Genomic DNA, 14,357 nt, shown 5'->3' on the forward strand with positions numbered 1-14,357 from the left:
ATGTTTATATTCTCAAAAAAATTCCTTAGCCACCAATGTGGAATGTGGGTTGTGGGTTGGATCAGGATCCAAAACAGAGTAATAGAAGAGGAAATCAAACAAACTAAAGAAGAATAATGGATGGAATAGAATCAATAGATTCAGAGGTAGCAGGATTTCCATTAGGGTAATGGCAGAGTAAATTAATCAACAAAGTACAGTTAATGGAATAAAACCAAAAGGATCAAACTTCAAAATTTTCATAAGCTTGGATTCTAATTTTTTCTGCCAATGATGATAGATCAGCCAAGGTAAAACATGGAAGCTTCACCTCATCATGGGACACAGCAGAGTCCAATCCATATCTTGTATCCTTGTTCGATTTTATCACTGCTACATTTCTATAATTAAAATAAAAAAAAAAAAAAAAAAAAAAAACCAGACCTCATTAATAACCCATAAGACCATGAAGCTCAAAATTAATATCAAACACAGAAGAATCAATAGAACCCTAAATTCTACTAGAACCGGTAAAATTAATAGAAGCAAACCTTCCATTATTGCTTGCAGTCTGGATGTCACAGAGGAGAGCCGTGGTTTTTCCTATAAACATTGGGCCGATGATGACATGGATCTCTCCAGAAGATAATTGAGAAGGCTCCATGAAATTCAAGGATGAACTTGGAATTGAAGAGTCAAAGACAGAGAAGGGCTCTAAAAAATGGATTTTGTGTTTTTTTCTCAATCTACGGTTCAACGAAGAGGAAAACAGGGTTCTATGGTCTTCCATTGAAGAAGATCTTCCCAGAGCGAGAGATAAGAGAGATAGGAGAGAGGGTACCTAGATGAGAGATCAGAGAGGGTTCCATTAAAGAAGATCTTCCCAGATCAGAGCTTGCCGTTTTCCCCTTGCAAAGCTTGCTGGTTTTTCTCACTTGAGAACTTGTGTGAGAGCATCGATGGAGGTTGGAGGACACCAGGTTCCTTGAAGCTTTGTTTGTTTTTCACAGCGATGGAGGTTGGAGGACACTAGAGGTTCCTTGGAGCTTTGTTCGTGAGAGCAGCGATGGAGGTTGGAGGTGAGAGATGTGTATCATCATGAGCATAGTGAACACATATAGGAGTTTTTATCGGGCACACTTTTTTAATTTTCAGCCCAGAAACGACAAAACATGCTCATGATCTTCCCACCAACATAAATTTTGATTTATGCTCCCAAGAACATGTTCTACGAAACACCATTTACCAAGCGCTTTTTATGGTGTTTTTCCATTTCTCAGAACAAAAAAACACCAAAAACTGTTTCTCGTAAGGTCATCAAACGGGCTCTTCATTGCTTTCTTGCTCACCCAGAACAGATTGTGAGCAAAATTGTTTTTTGGCACTTTTTTTCTGCTCACAGAGAGTACTTCTTATTCAAAAAGTGCCTAGTTTAACACATTTGACATAGCAAAAAAATTTATGTTTTTGTCGTTTGTGAGCGCTTTTGTAAAAATGATCATGATCTTTCCCCCAACCTCGACTCTCTCGTCCCTCTCATTTCTCGCACTAACCCTTTCGACCCTGATGCCCCCTTGAGATTACAAAGATTTCTCTTACAAGGAGCTTAATTTAGTTACCAATATATTCAATAATTGTACCATTCGGGGAAGGCTGATGAGCACATTTATGTGTGAAATTATTTCATTTAATTCTGTATTTTTATCTGCTTAGAATGGAGCACCTTGGGAATTTTCTGTTATTTTCAAGTTTAGGTCATTTTATGCGATTTCATGCTATTCTCGACTATTGGGCATCGTATCTTCAGATTTACACATAAAGTGGTCTAGTTTCTTTTCATGGTTGCGAAGAAGGCTGAATTTTGAGCAAGATGGACGTGTTGCATTAAAAGTACGCATCAATTTTGAAGCCCATACATGTGATTATTCTTTTTGGATCAGAAAAAAATAATTGACCAAAAAATGAGTTAAAATGCAAGCTCGAGCCCAGAACCAAGGAAGGATTTGATGCAATCTAGGCATCAGTCTACCCATGGATCGACTCACATGTGATCAAGGGCGAGATGGGAAGATGTTTCACTAAAGACCCAAGGGCATAACTAAATTTTAAAAAATTAAGAAATTTTCAGAAGATATTCGATATTGGGTTCATATCGTCCGGAATATTAATTGAAGCGACTTTAATTCTCAAATTGGGTCCATCCAAGGTCAGGGAAAGATATTTTCAAAATGATAGTTTTGATAAAATTAGAGTTTAGGTTAAATTCTCCTCTCTTCTCTTCTCTCCCTTGCGTTTCTCTCTCCCTCACGTTTCTCTCTCCCTCTCTTTCCTTTATTTTTTTTTCTTCTCTTTCTTTTCTCTCCTCTTTTTTCAAAATTCTTCCTATTTTCTCTCCCTTTTTTCCAAATCTCTCATTCCATTCACATCTCTCTTAATTCCTCTTTAATTTATCTTCACAATCTCTTTTTTTTTGTTATTATTTTAGGGGCAAGACATCTCCCATCCATTTTTCTTTTTTCATTATTATTTTATTTTTCTCAAACCTTCCACGGTTTCTCTCTCCCCAATTCTTAAATCCCATCTCATCTCTAACTCTCTCTTTCACACGTTTGTCTTTCTCCCTCTCCCAATCTAGCTCTTTCTCTTCTTTTATAACCCGTCTCATCTCTCCTCTAACCGGGATGCTCTCTCTCTCTCACGACTCTCTCTCGTTTTTCTTCTTTGTTTCTTTGTTTCTTTGTTTTGGATCTTAGGTTCGGCAAGGGGAGGAGAGAGTGATTACCATTCCAGTAGCTTCATCACCATGGAAGATCGTCGTCACCATTGCTGCCCCCTATCTCTTAGCGCCATGATCGGCTAAGTTCTTTCTATCTTTAGGTGTAGATGAATTGATGGTATTTGTTATTTAAAATTCTGGTTTGCATTCTTAATTTCTTGATGTTGAGACCCCATCCCTATTTGGATGATTTTAATTGATATATTTAGTTGAGGAATTTTATTTCTGTGATTCATTATTTTTCATTCAAGCAATAATATTTTGTTCTTATGTGGTTGTACCGATGATGGATTATAGCTAAACGAACTAAACCTGCCAAGCCCTACAAGTGAAGGACGATAATACTCGTCAAGATAGTCCATACCTAGGAGAAACCCTACATTCTGTGGTATTATAAGGTTTGTGGTTATAATAAACCGAAACATGCAACCGAATTGAATAACAATTCCATTGGGGATTCGAACCCTAAAGATAGCCTCCATCTCATAACTTCACATCGTTGTTAGTTTAAATTTGTTTCTTTTGTTCTTAGTTTAAAAATCAGATTTATTACAATTTAAGTTTCATCACTTTCAACTTATCATTTTAGTAATTTAGCCTTCCAGTTTCCCGTAGATCGACCCCTTACTTGCTACTTGCTAGATTAATTTAAGATTTTATTTTTGACCGGTTAACGGCACGATCAAATTTTGGCGCCATTGCCAGGGAACCGAAGCACGATCACTAAGATTGATTGAGTTGTTTTGTGTTACTTTGTTTTAGTTTTAATTTTATAATTCCAAAATTTTTATTTTTATTTTTTAATCTCTTTATTAGGTTAATTTTAATGTTAGTATACCTAACGTTCTCTTTGTTTGTGCAGGAAGCCGAATAGATCGAGTAAGGACAAGTTGTCCGTTTGGTTTACTTTTAATTCCTAGACTTTATGTAATCAGGGTTATTTTCTGTAATTTTTCTATTTTTTTTAATTCCAACATTAGATTAGGTGTTTAGGTTTAATTTTAATTCCCCCAGCCCCTTAAGATCATATGTGTAACCGCTCATCGGGGGCAGCACGTGGAATTGCGTAATCACCAACACCAGGTAAGTGTTCATTAGTTTTAAATTAGTTAATTTTTTTTTTTTAACATTTTTAGTTCTGATTTTTATTTTTATTAATTGTTTTTTTATTAGTTAGCACGTTTTAATTTACTAGTCTTAATTTTTTTAGTTAGCACGTTCAACCTATGTTGTGTTTTATGCATGGTCGGCGTTCTTTGCACCCCAACCTGACTTCCCTTGACCTAGAAATAAAGCGATCTGTTGCTAGACCTAAAGATAAGGATAATAATAATAAAATGGGATACGAAAACCGGCCAAGAAGGCCGTTGAGTGAGCACTTCACTCCAACTGAAGATACCCCTGCGTCTTGTATTCAATTGTCTGCCATTCAGGCCGCTCAATATGAGATTAAGTCCAGCATCATACAGATGTTACCATCCTATTATGGACTTGCTAATGATGAGCCTTACAAGTATCTTGATGAGTTCTTAGAGGTGTGTTCTACAGTCAAAATCCAAAACCTCTCTGAAGATACCCTAAAGTTGCTTCTGTTCCCATTTTCCTTAATGGACAAAGCCAAACACTGGCTTCATTCCCTAGATTCGGTTAGGATTTCTACATGGGCGGGAATGCAATAGGAATTTCTGAAAAAATTCTTCCTGATTGGCCAGACTAATAGCCTTAGGCAAGCCATTACTAGTTTCTCCCAATTAGAGGGCGAACAATTTCATGAAGCATGGGAAAGACTTAAAGAATTACTTCGGAAGTGCCCCCACCACATTGTCCTGAAATGGTAGTTAGTCTAGTGCTTTTATGATGGCCTCCGTGACCGATATAGGCAGATGGTAGACTCCTCTTGTGATGGAACATTTATGCAAAAGAATGAGACGGAAGCATGGGATCTTTTTGAAACTCTTAGCAAGAATTTCCAACATCATGCTTCGGCCTCTCGGACTGAGATTCCACACACAGGGCAATCAAAGAAGGGTGGTCTCTATGAGATCAATCCAACTGTAGAGATAACTGCTAAGGTTGATATGCTGCCTAAGAAATTGGACTATCTGATGTCTGTAGGACAGCATTCTATGTCCCCTTTCCCAATGAGTTTTCCTCCACCCAGTCAGACTGAAGCTTGTGCCTTATCTGCTAGCCCTAGTCACTATGTGACGAACTGTCCTTCGACTGCACAATACCCTAAATTTGTTTAGGAACAGGTACAAGTGGCTCAAAGTTCCCTAAATCGGGTAATGATCCTTTTTCCAATACCTATAACCCGGGATGGCGAAACCACCCCAATTTTTCATGGAGAAACTCAGTACCTAATAATCCTCCAAACCCACCATATAGGCCACCATTTAATGTTCAATCTAATGCCCATAGGGTGGACAACCACCATATCCTCAACCCCTACAGAATCAATCCTTTGAGGAGAAGGTGCTAAAAGCATTCAGTGGGCTCGAGCAGAACACACAGCTGCTACACTCACATACTTAGTCCATTAATAAGATAGAGAACCAACTAGGTCAACTAGCTAATGATATAAGCAAGAGGGAGGCTGGCCAATTGCCAAGTCAGCCAATAAATAACCCAAACAATCAAATAGGTCCAAGGAAAGAACAGGTCCAATCGGTCAGTCCTAAGGAGCGGTAAAAGGGTGGAAAAACCTGATGCACCCTTAGCCACTAATGAGACGTTGCCTATTAAGTCTCAAAGCCAAGGAGAAGCTGAGTCAACCCTAGAGAATTCTGGTGGTGGTATAGAAACACATGATTCCGTTATTGAAACACCACCTGTGGAAATCACTCATCAGTTCCCAAGGAAGGGGCTGCACATTCTCATTGTGGAGGGACCATCATCTGACTCTTACATTCCAAATGTCTCTTTTCCCTAAGCCCTTCAGACATCAGCCCCAGACTATTTGGATAAAAAAGGTGCAAAGATGCAAGAGATGATAGACTTGTTCCAATAAGTTCGCATCAATCTCCCCCTTTTGGATGCTATCAAGTAAGTTCCTACTTACACTAAATTTTTGAAAGACCTCTGCACCCAAAAGCGTAAGTTGAGAACTCAAATCCCTAAGACCTTCCATTTGATTGAACAGGTGCGCTCTATAATTTCCAGCCACCTACCCCCTAAGCTTAAAGATCCAGGAGCGCCTCTTATTTCCTGCATCATTGGAGATCTCTCCATAGGTAGGGCACTACTTGATTTCGGGGCTAGTGTGAATATCTTGCCTAGTTCAGTCTATGACAAATTTGGATTTGGAGATTTGAAACCCACTAAGGTCATCCTTCAATTAGTTGATCGTTCAGTCAAGACACCTCGTGGTTTGTTAGAGGATGCTTTAGTGAAGGTGGAAACTCAAAATCCATCCCAAATTCAAACTTTTTATCTGGAAAGTTCTTACAGAGGGTATGTCAACACGGAACAAATTCAAGTGGGAACACATCTCATCCACCTCTTGTCCTATTTGTAATGATGGACTTGAAACACCTTGGCATATTTTCCTGTCTTGCCCATTGATCAAAAGAATCTGGGCTGCGGGACCACTGGGAATCCACACGGAGTTCTTACAAGGAAACAATATTTTGGATGTGTTTTCTACAGTAATCTCTGATCCAACGATAACAAAATCTGATGGAGATAGGCTTCTTAGTATTGCCAGCATCACTCTCTATTTCATCTGGCAAAGCAAGACCAGGATTATCTTCCAAGGCAAGAAATTCTGCCCCGATCATATCACGAAGAATATCTATAATTGGATTGTGGACAGCAAACCCCTTTTGGATGGGAACAACAATACTTCTGATTGTTGCAAGGAGGATCAAGTTCTTGTGGATATCAGCCCTGGCCTTGAATACTACCTAAACCAGTGCACAACGGACCATGTACTAATCATTTTTTATGGCAGCTTTGATACATCCACTAAAAAAGGAGGATGGGGATCTTTTATCTTTCACGATAATGAAATCTTTGCCTATTGTATGAACTTTGGATATGCAAGGACAGCTCAGGAAACGAAACTCAGAGGAGAGTCAAAGAAGGCATCGAAAGGGCCTTTACCGACGGAGTGTAAGAACTTAACAATATGGACTGACTCGGTGGAGGTGAAAGACTGTTGACAGATCAAGAAATGCATCCATGGCCTTGGGACTTTTTTTATTTACTTTTTTATATCAATTCTCTTCTTCTGTCTTTTTTGAATGTAACAATCAGTAAACAATCTAGAAATGTAATTTTACCTGCTCATAGAATAGCTACGCAGGCAAGACTCTCTAACCTTCATGTAGGTTGTATGTTGAACTATTTTTAGTAATTCTAAAGTTTTCCTTTCATCAAAAAAAAAAAAGAGATGGCTATCTGTTTCTTTCTCAAATGAACAGAAAATACAAGAGTTATTTAGCGATAAAAAAATGTTCCAAATTCTCATTTGTTGTGATATCAGTTTTCAAAAGTTTCCAAAGAAAAAGTTAAAACTTTGGGTTAAATTTTGTCTTCGATAATAACTGAAACACATCATTATACTCGGAAGCAACGACAAAAGAGTGACAAAAAATTTGCAACAATTTTGATGGACAAGGATCCATTTTGTGCCATTGACAAAACAAAAAACTCATGATGTGGTTCCAATGTTAGTTGGATCTTGAGTAAAAGATCCACTATCTCAGAAGAAGCAGTATGGTATGAGGCATGTGGATTAATAATGAAATCAAAGGTTATATTTTGCCATCTCGGGATCCAATGATCCCTCCATAAATCACTAAAATTTCCATTTCCCACTTTCCAACAAAGCATTCTCCTAAGAATAAGAATAGGGATAACTTTAGAGATACTATTTCAAACCTAAGAGCCTTTCTTGGAATGAAAATCTGAATGGAGGAGAATCTTTCTAGGAAAACACTTGGCTTTCAAAACTCTGGCCCAAAGGGATAGAGGATTAGATGACATGTCTAATATGTTTAGATCGGATAATTTGAATATTGTATCCTCGTTTCTGTTTTATTGTTTTATTTTCTTTTAGCTGCCAAAAAAATAACAATTATAATAATAATAGGGAGAGGGTTCATACACGGTCGCATGGGATAAGGAACCATTCTTTAAATAGGGGGGGGGGGGGGAGTGGTCATTTCGACCCCCTCCCCATTGACCCCATCCTACATTGTGTGGGACCGTGCATGGTGTACGGCTAAGCACACAGAACCTTCGGCCATAACAATAATAATAAAGGGGCAATTTCTGAGATAAAGAAAAAGAATTACAAAACATATAGATTAGAAGACAGTAAGTGTAAAACAAATCAAACCTACTTGTTTTATAATTAATTTTCTTATCTAGAAGATTTATGCAATAAAAAGAGCATACCCAGTGCACGAGGCTGCCACCACTGTGGACTCTGGAGACGATCATAATGTACACAGCCTTACCCCCACTGCTTTCGCAGAGAGGTTGTTTCAAGACTCGAACCCGTGACCACTTGATCATGATGGAGCAACCTTACCATTGCACCAAGGCCCACCCTCTCATAGATTTATGCAATTTTCCCTAATAATAACAACAATAATAACAATTATCTAAGAAGCTGTTTTTTTTTTTGGGGTAGTATGAGTCTACCTACTGTAATTAAAGAGAAACTTATACACAACCGAATCCGAAGTTCAAAGTTGTAGTTCACTTCAACAGTATTCAAGTTCATCATGACCCCCAACATTACACTCCTAAAACCATAGACACCTAGATCCAAACCACATCCGGCATAAGCCAAATTCGAACAACATATGGATCCCTTTTGGATCAGACAATCTGTATATGTATTTGGGATCTAAAATTGGGTCTCTGGGAGTACCTCAGGACCGACATGTTTGTGCCCTTAGGAAATCAGGAAAGTTGAAACAATAAACTTCAAGCTCTTAATCGGAAAGCAAACCATGGATCGTCCAACGACAGTAGTGACCAATTCTCCATTTCTGTAGAGTTAGTAACAATTAGAGAAAAAAATCAGCAATGTTCCACGAAAACCAAACCTGACATTAGCCAATATAAATGATATACACTGACCTTTTTAGATTTTGTAGAAATGCCTTAAGGTTTGTGGCCTTGCTTATTTCCAACACAATCACAAGGAACCACGCAAGTTACAAGAATAGCCCACCATCAGTTTTCATATTTCAGTGAACAGATACCAGGCATTAGATGCCACCCATGTCACTCACAAAATACTAAACCTACCTAGTTTGCACGACTCGAAACAGTCTGTCCACGGCCCCTCCCAACATAGCCATACCCCCTCCCATAATAAGAACCTCGGTAACGTCCACCACGACCTGAACCACGGCCACCGCGATGCCTTGGAAAATCTCCAAAAGTCTGCACAGTCATCAAGAGCAAACATTAATGGACCAAACTGCACAAATTTTGATGGTCAAGGACAAAACCAATTTGGTACATTACCTCGGTATCTATTTTCACTTGTTCAGAAAACCTGGTTCTTCCATTTCGTGATCCACGATCAAGTGCATTGCAAGATAGGGAATCAAAAAAGTTGTCCTTAACATAAACAGGCTGTAGAAAGTACATGAACTGTGTCAGACTGAAGTAAACGAGGAACTAACCAAGGAAGGAGCTCTTCATAACTATATTGCAATCACCAAAAATTCACCTTAGTCTCAAATTTCGACGATCCTGCACAATCTTCCTCTTGTGAATCATCTCCATCAGTCTCTTTCCCGTTTCCTTCATTATCCCTCATCTTCATCATGCTACTTTTACCAAGATGGCCCCATACTTCGTCCTTCTTAAATTTCTCATTCATTGCCATGAAATCAAAGTCCTCTGTGAATTTGGTCACAGGGTGTGAAACCTGGAAGACCAAAAGTCAGTGAACACTTCAAGTGCAATTGCAATATATTGCAGATCCAGTAGGACTCACTACCATACACTGCAACACCACCACATGTATAAAATTTGTTAAGAAAAACACTAATGGGGATACTTTCTACCCATCCAAATGTGTGTGTGTGTGTGTGTGTGTGTGTGTGTGCAAAGGCACGTGCACAAGCAAAACCTGCCCATGGGGATCCATCCAAGGACTGCACAGAACATACACTAACATGGGTTTGCATAAGGACTGCACCATAGTCTCTAATGCAAGAGAGAGAGAGAGAGAGAGAACCCTGCAATACCGCATTCAACAATTCCAGGCCATTTTGTCAACCAACCACTCAAAAGATAGCAGTTAAGAAGTAGAAGGATTTATTGATGATATCAGTGCATGTGTGTAATACTGAAACTTTGAAGAATGCTTAACACATCATGTGCCCTTCAAATATTAGGGAAGAAACGATGTATTCTATCTCAAAAGTGTATTGTTCGAGAACTTTAGCCACATTTTTCCATATTATTCAATTTTTTTTGCAAAAAAAAAAAGCTAGAGTATAAGCCTGAATTTTAATTTTTGTGGATGCTGAATTTAGTTTTTTATATTTTGCATAGGACAATACCAATATTCTGCATACATGTGCAATTTGTTCAAAGTATTTTTCAATCACCATACAAAACTATAACCAAATGAGTCCCAGAACTTGCTATAATTTAAGCAATAAACAGCCAAAAGATCTTTACGTCGCTGAATGTCCCAAGAGCATCTAAAAGTTGGAAACAAACATTTTAAAATCCCCAAAAGAAGAAACTAGCTTGATTTTGAAGGAACAACATTTTTCAATTTTCAAGAGTGCACAATAGTTGAATTTTAGATTAAGGTACTGTTTGACAACATTTTGTTTCTGTTGTTTCTGTGCTATTAATGTTTCAAAAACACAATTAGCACAGAAAACGCCTTTGAGAAATCTGTTTTGTTTCACTTGTTTTTTATAACAAAAATTGAAATTTATACCAATTTATGAACTTAAAAACATTTTTGTAATAACAACAATTTGTTGTTTTTACATTTGTTGGACCAATTACTCAAAACTGTTACCCGATATCTCTTTGCTATCTCCTTCTCTCGCTCACTCCAACCTACCTCTCTCTTTCGCTCATCTCTCTCTTTGGCACACGATCAACAAACCCTGGAAATCCCCAAGCTCCAACTCTCTCTCTCTCTCTCTCTCATCTCTCTCTTTGGCACACGCTGAAGCTCCACTGCTCGAGTTGGCACCTGAAGTCATCATCGTCCTCACCTCACGCTCGAGGAGCTCTGCTGCTGTCTCTCTCTCTCTCTCTCTGTGTCTCTCTCTTTCTCTGTCTCTCTCATTCATGGTGGAACGAATAGGTTTTCTCTACAAGAAAACCTGCTGCCATGAAACCCTAGATGTCAACAACAAGAATTTAAAACCTTGTACCGATTACAACACCCCCAGGGCAGAGACTCGACTGCTTCTATGAACCCTCGTTTGGGAGAACGATGGGTTAAAACATCTCTGTCTCCGCTATGAACCCTCGTTTGGGAGAACGATGGGTTACCTATTTTTTCATCTCTATCTCTGTTTCTCGCCTCTCTCTCTTGCTCTGTTTATCTTGTGCATTTTTGAAACTGTTTGAAAATCCTGCTTTGTTCTAGTTACTTCACGTAGTACAGATGGGTTAAAACATTCAACAAATCCTGCTTTGTTCACCTTTGTTCACCTTTAAACCCAGATGGGTTCAATAGTGAATGGGTATTAAATCTCTTATCTTGTTAATGGATCTCAATTTGCCCTAAAGATGGCAAGGCATGCTGTTCGGATCAAAATCTCTGAACAAATCCTTAAATGAGTGGAGAAAGCTAATGCTGTCTCTTTTTATTAAAGTTAGGAAGATGACCCTGTGCCATAACCTATTCATACAAAAATAGATAGTATCAGTGATCTTGTTGGCCCTGGACTGGATTGGAACATAGCATGCTCAAGTGTCACTCATGCTAAAACCTGAGAAACATTCCATTAGTAGTAATCCCTTGCCTTGCTGGATTACCAAAAGTGCTGGTTTACTACGATTATTTCGTCAAAAGAAATACTTTATTTTTGGTGCAGATTCTGAATTTATTAAGTAATTTGTTGCTATTATGATCTTTCATTATTAGGAGAAGAAGAACCAAGTGAAAGACCATGGTTTTTAGTCTAGAAGTGAGTAAATAGGTGTTGGTGATTGCAGGGTTTCAAGTGTTAGATGGTGAAGGCCAAGTGAGGAAAAGAGAGACAATGTGAGAGACAGAGAGAGAGTGTAGTGGGGTGAGAGGGGTGGCCAGCTGGCCTGGTAAACCCCCTGTGCATTTGTGTATGGTCCTAATGGGCTCCTAATGGGGGCTGCAATTTCAGACATGCTAGGTGAATTGATTTTTAGGGAAGGTGCTCATGGTGAATAGAGAATCCGAGACTGATCTTTCTAAATTACAAAATTCAATGTAAGCTTCTTCATGGCAAAAGTGGTTCATTGCATGTTCATAAACATGTTTGGCGTCTATGTCTGGTGTTCTATTTCTACTTGGAAATAGAGAGATTTTCTCTTTTTCTCTTCAAGATGCTACATAAAGAATGCATTCCTTGATCAATCTCTTGCCTGGTTACATGGGATTTAGCTAGTTAAGTAGTCAAATTTGTTGATTCTCTTCTATGTTGATAAGAATGCTGCTTAATTCTATTTCAGTTCATTAACTGAGGAGGCAGCTGCCCTCCCCTTAAACATTTATGCTCTTATTCTTACTTGATTTCGGATCTTGAAAGGTCATATAAGGGTCTATAGTCTGTAGAGTCAATTGAAAGTACAAGAGAATCTTACTTTACTGCACCTCAATCTTGTAGTCCCATTTGTGCTCTGTTTTCTAATTAAAATCTGCATTATATGTTAAAGGTGGAAAATTTTAAGTTACTGGTTCAGAGAGGGTTCACTGGTGAGGATAAAAGCTTTGACTCTATGGAGTTGGGTTTGATATTATACTTTCCTCGGTGGTTTGTTTCATTTACCCATATATAGCCACAAGCTCTGAACTTTACTCTAGATGGCTGATTTCTAGATTTCAGAAGATGCCAGCAAATAAATGAGCTAGGCACAAAGCACACTGGCCTCTGTCTACCCTTCACATTAAACTTTACTGCATTTTGTCCAATCATCAATACACCTGCCTATTCTCCAATCCTAGTGGCAAAGAAGACTTGAACCACACCATATCTGCAGTAGGGCATGTAACAGGTAGAAGGTGATAGACAGAAACTGCAGTCCATAAAAAATGAAGGATTTTAGGAGTTTCAACGGTGTTTTTGTTTCTGCCATTACAGTAACCAGAGGCAGAGGCAGAGAGAGACATAGAGAGTGGAAAGAAAAAGTAATGGATGGATTAAAAAGGAACGGAATGAGAGAAGGTGTGAGATGAGTGATTGTTCTGTATGGAATATGAAGTGGGAGAAGGAACTGCAGGAATGACGCCGAAAGAAAACAGGTGACAAAGGTTTATATATAGTTGTGAAAGTAGAGATGCTGGTCAAAACCAGAATACATAAATAAGAGAGGGGTGGGGGGAGGGGGAAAGTAAGAAAAAGATTAATAATTAAAAAGGAAAGAACTTGGAGATTTTTTTTAAGTCCAATGGGGATGAGGGTTACTGGGTTAGGAAAGGGAAGCACAGAGAGAGTTAACATGAAAGGCACATAGTGGAGCTGGGAAAACACAAGTAGGGCTATCTGTTTCCAAAGTCCATTTTGAGGTAGTGAGAGAGAGAGAGAAGGGTGGTGGGTGTTGTTTGTCAAGAATCATGAAACAAACCAAAACAATAGAGAGATTTTTTGCAAAAGAAACAAACACAGATCGTCTTTTCAGTTTACACTTCTTAGATAACTGTTCACCCTCTTGCATTGAAAGATTTCTTTCTTATTCTTCTCTGATGAAGATTCTAATAAAGCACCAGCATGTGTGGCTTTCCATGGTTTCCTTACTTGGAATTAGTGGGAATTGGGTTGTACTATGAGTTTTAAGGCAAATGATTTTCTTGTACATTTTGAGTAATTAATGGAAGGATCTCTACCAAATCAACTAATTTTAAACTAGTGAAGTATAAAGATTGCATGCATCAGTACAGATGACCTCACAGCTAGGTCTTAATTACCATAAATAGGAAATAAAGATAGAATTATCATCAGTCTGCTCTTCTGGGTATCTTTCCTGGTAGTGGTATTGGATTGAATATGTTGGAGTTGGAGCATCAAGGTTACTGTCATAAATTTTCTTGGGTTATTGAACTGGATAATGGTTTACATTATGATGAGGAAGTAGCGTGGAAGATATGCTATGGGATTTCAGTGGATGGTAGAGAAGGAGAGTTGGAACATCTTTGGCTCACTTCTGGAAGATATTGGTCATTGAGGACTAAAACCATTGGTTCATCGGGGGTAATTTGGGCTCAGTTGTTGAAGATATTAGTTATTCAGGACTCCAGTAATTGAATCATGGTGATGATGACTAGGTTTGCTTGGATTGGTGAATTCAGGAGCTGTGTGATGTTCAAAGAACCTCATTCAAAAGCACTTGGGATCAAATTGAAAATATGGAAAATGCAGGAAAAGGTGCGGATCACAGGTTATTTTAGGCCTAGACA

General features: G+C 38.5%; 1 protein-coding gene and 1 long non-coding RNA gene across 2 annotated transcripts in view; both read right to left on the minus strand.

Annotated features, from left to right (window-relative positions):
- Window positions 1-268: 268 nt before the first annotated feature.
- On the minus strand, window positions 269-686 carry LOC122650151. Its single transcript, XR_006331390.1, has 2 exons — window positions 531-686; window positions 269-380 (listed from the first exon to the last, which is right to left on the minus strand). It is a non-coding gene; the product is annotated as an uncharacterized LOC122650151 (long non-coding RNA).
- An 8,177-nt stretch (window positions 687-8,863) lies between these two features.
- The window catches only part of LOC122648970 (protein decapping 5-like), a 66,998-nt gene continuing 61,504 nt past the window's right edge, over window positions 8,864-14,357 (minus strand). Inside the window, exons 6-8 of the mRNA XM_043842300.1 lie at window positions 9,453-9,653; window positions 9,245-9,355; window positions 8,864-9,160 (exon numbers count right to left, since the gene is read on the minus strand). Coding sequence (XP_043698235.1) covers window positions 9,023-9,160; window positions 9,245-9,355; window positions 9,453-9,653 — 450 coding nt within the window. The 3' untranslated portion in view covers window positions 8,864-9,022. The remainder of the gene's footprint in view (window positions 9,161-9,244; window positions 9,356-9,452; window positions 9,654-14,357) is intronic.

Source organism: Telopea speciosissima, chromosome 1 (genome assembly GCF_018873765.1).
Source record: "Telopea speciosissima isolate NSW1024214 ecotype Mountain lineage chromosome 1, Tspe_v1, whole genome shotgun sequence".
Lineage (NCBI taxonomy): Eukaryota > Viridiplantae > Streptophyta > Magnoliopsida > Proteales > Proteaceae > Telopea > Telopea speciosissima.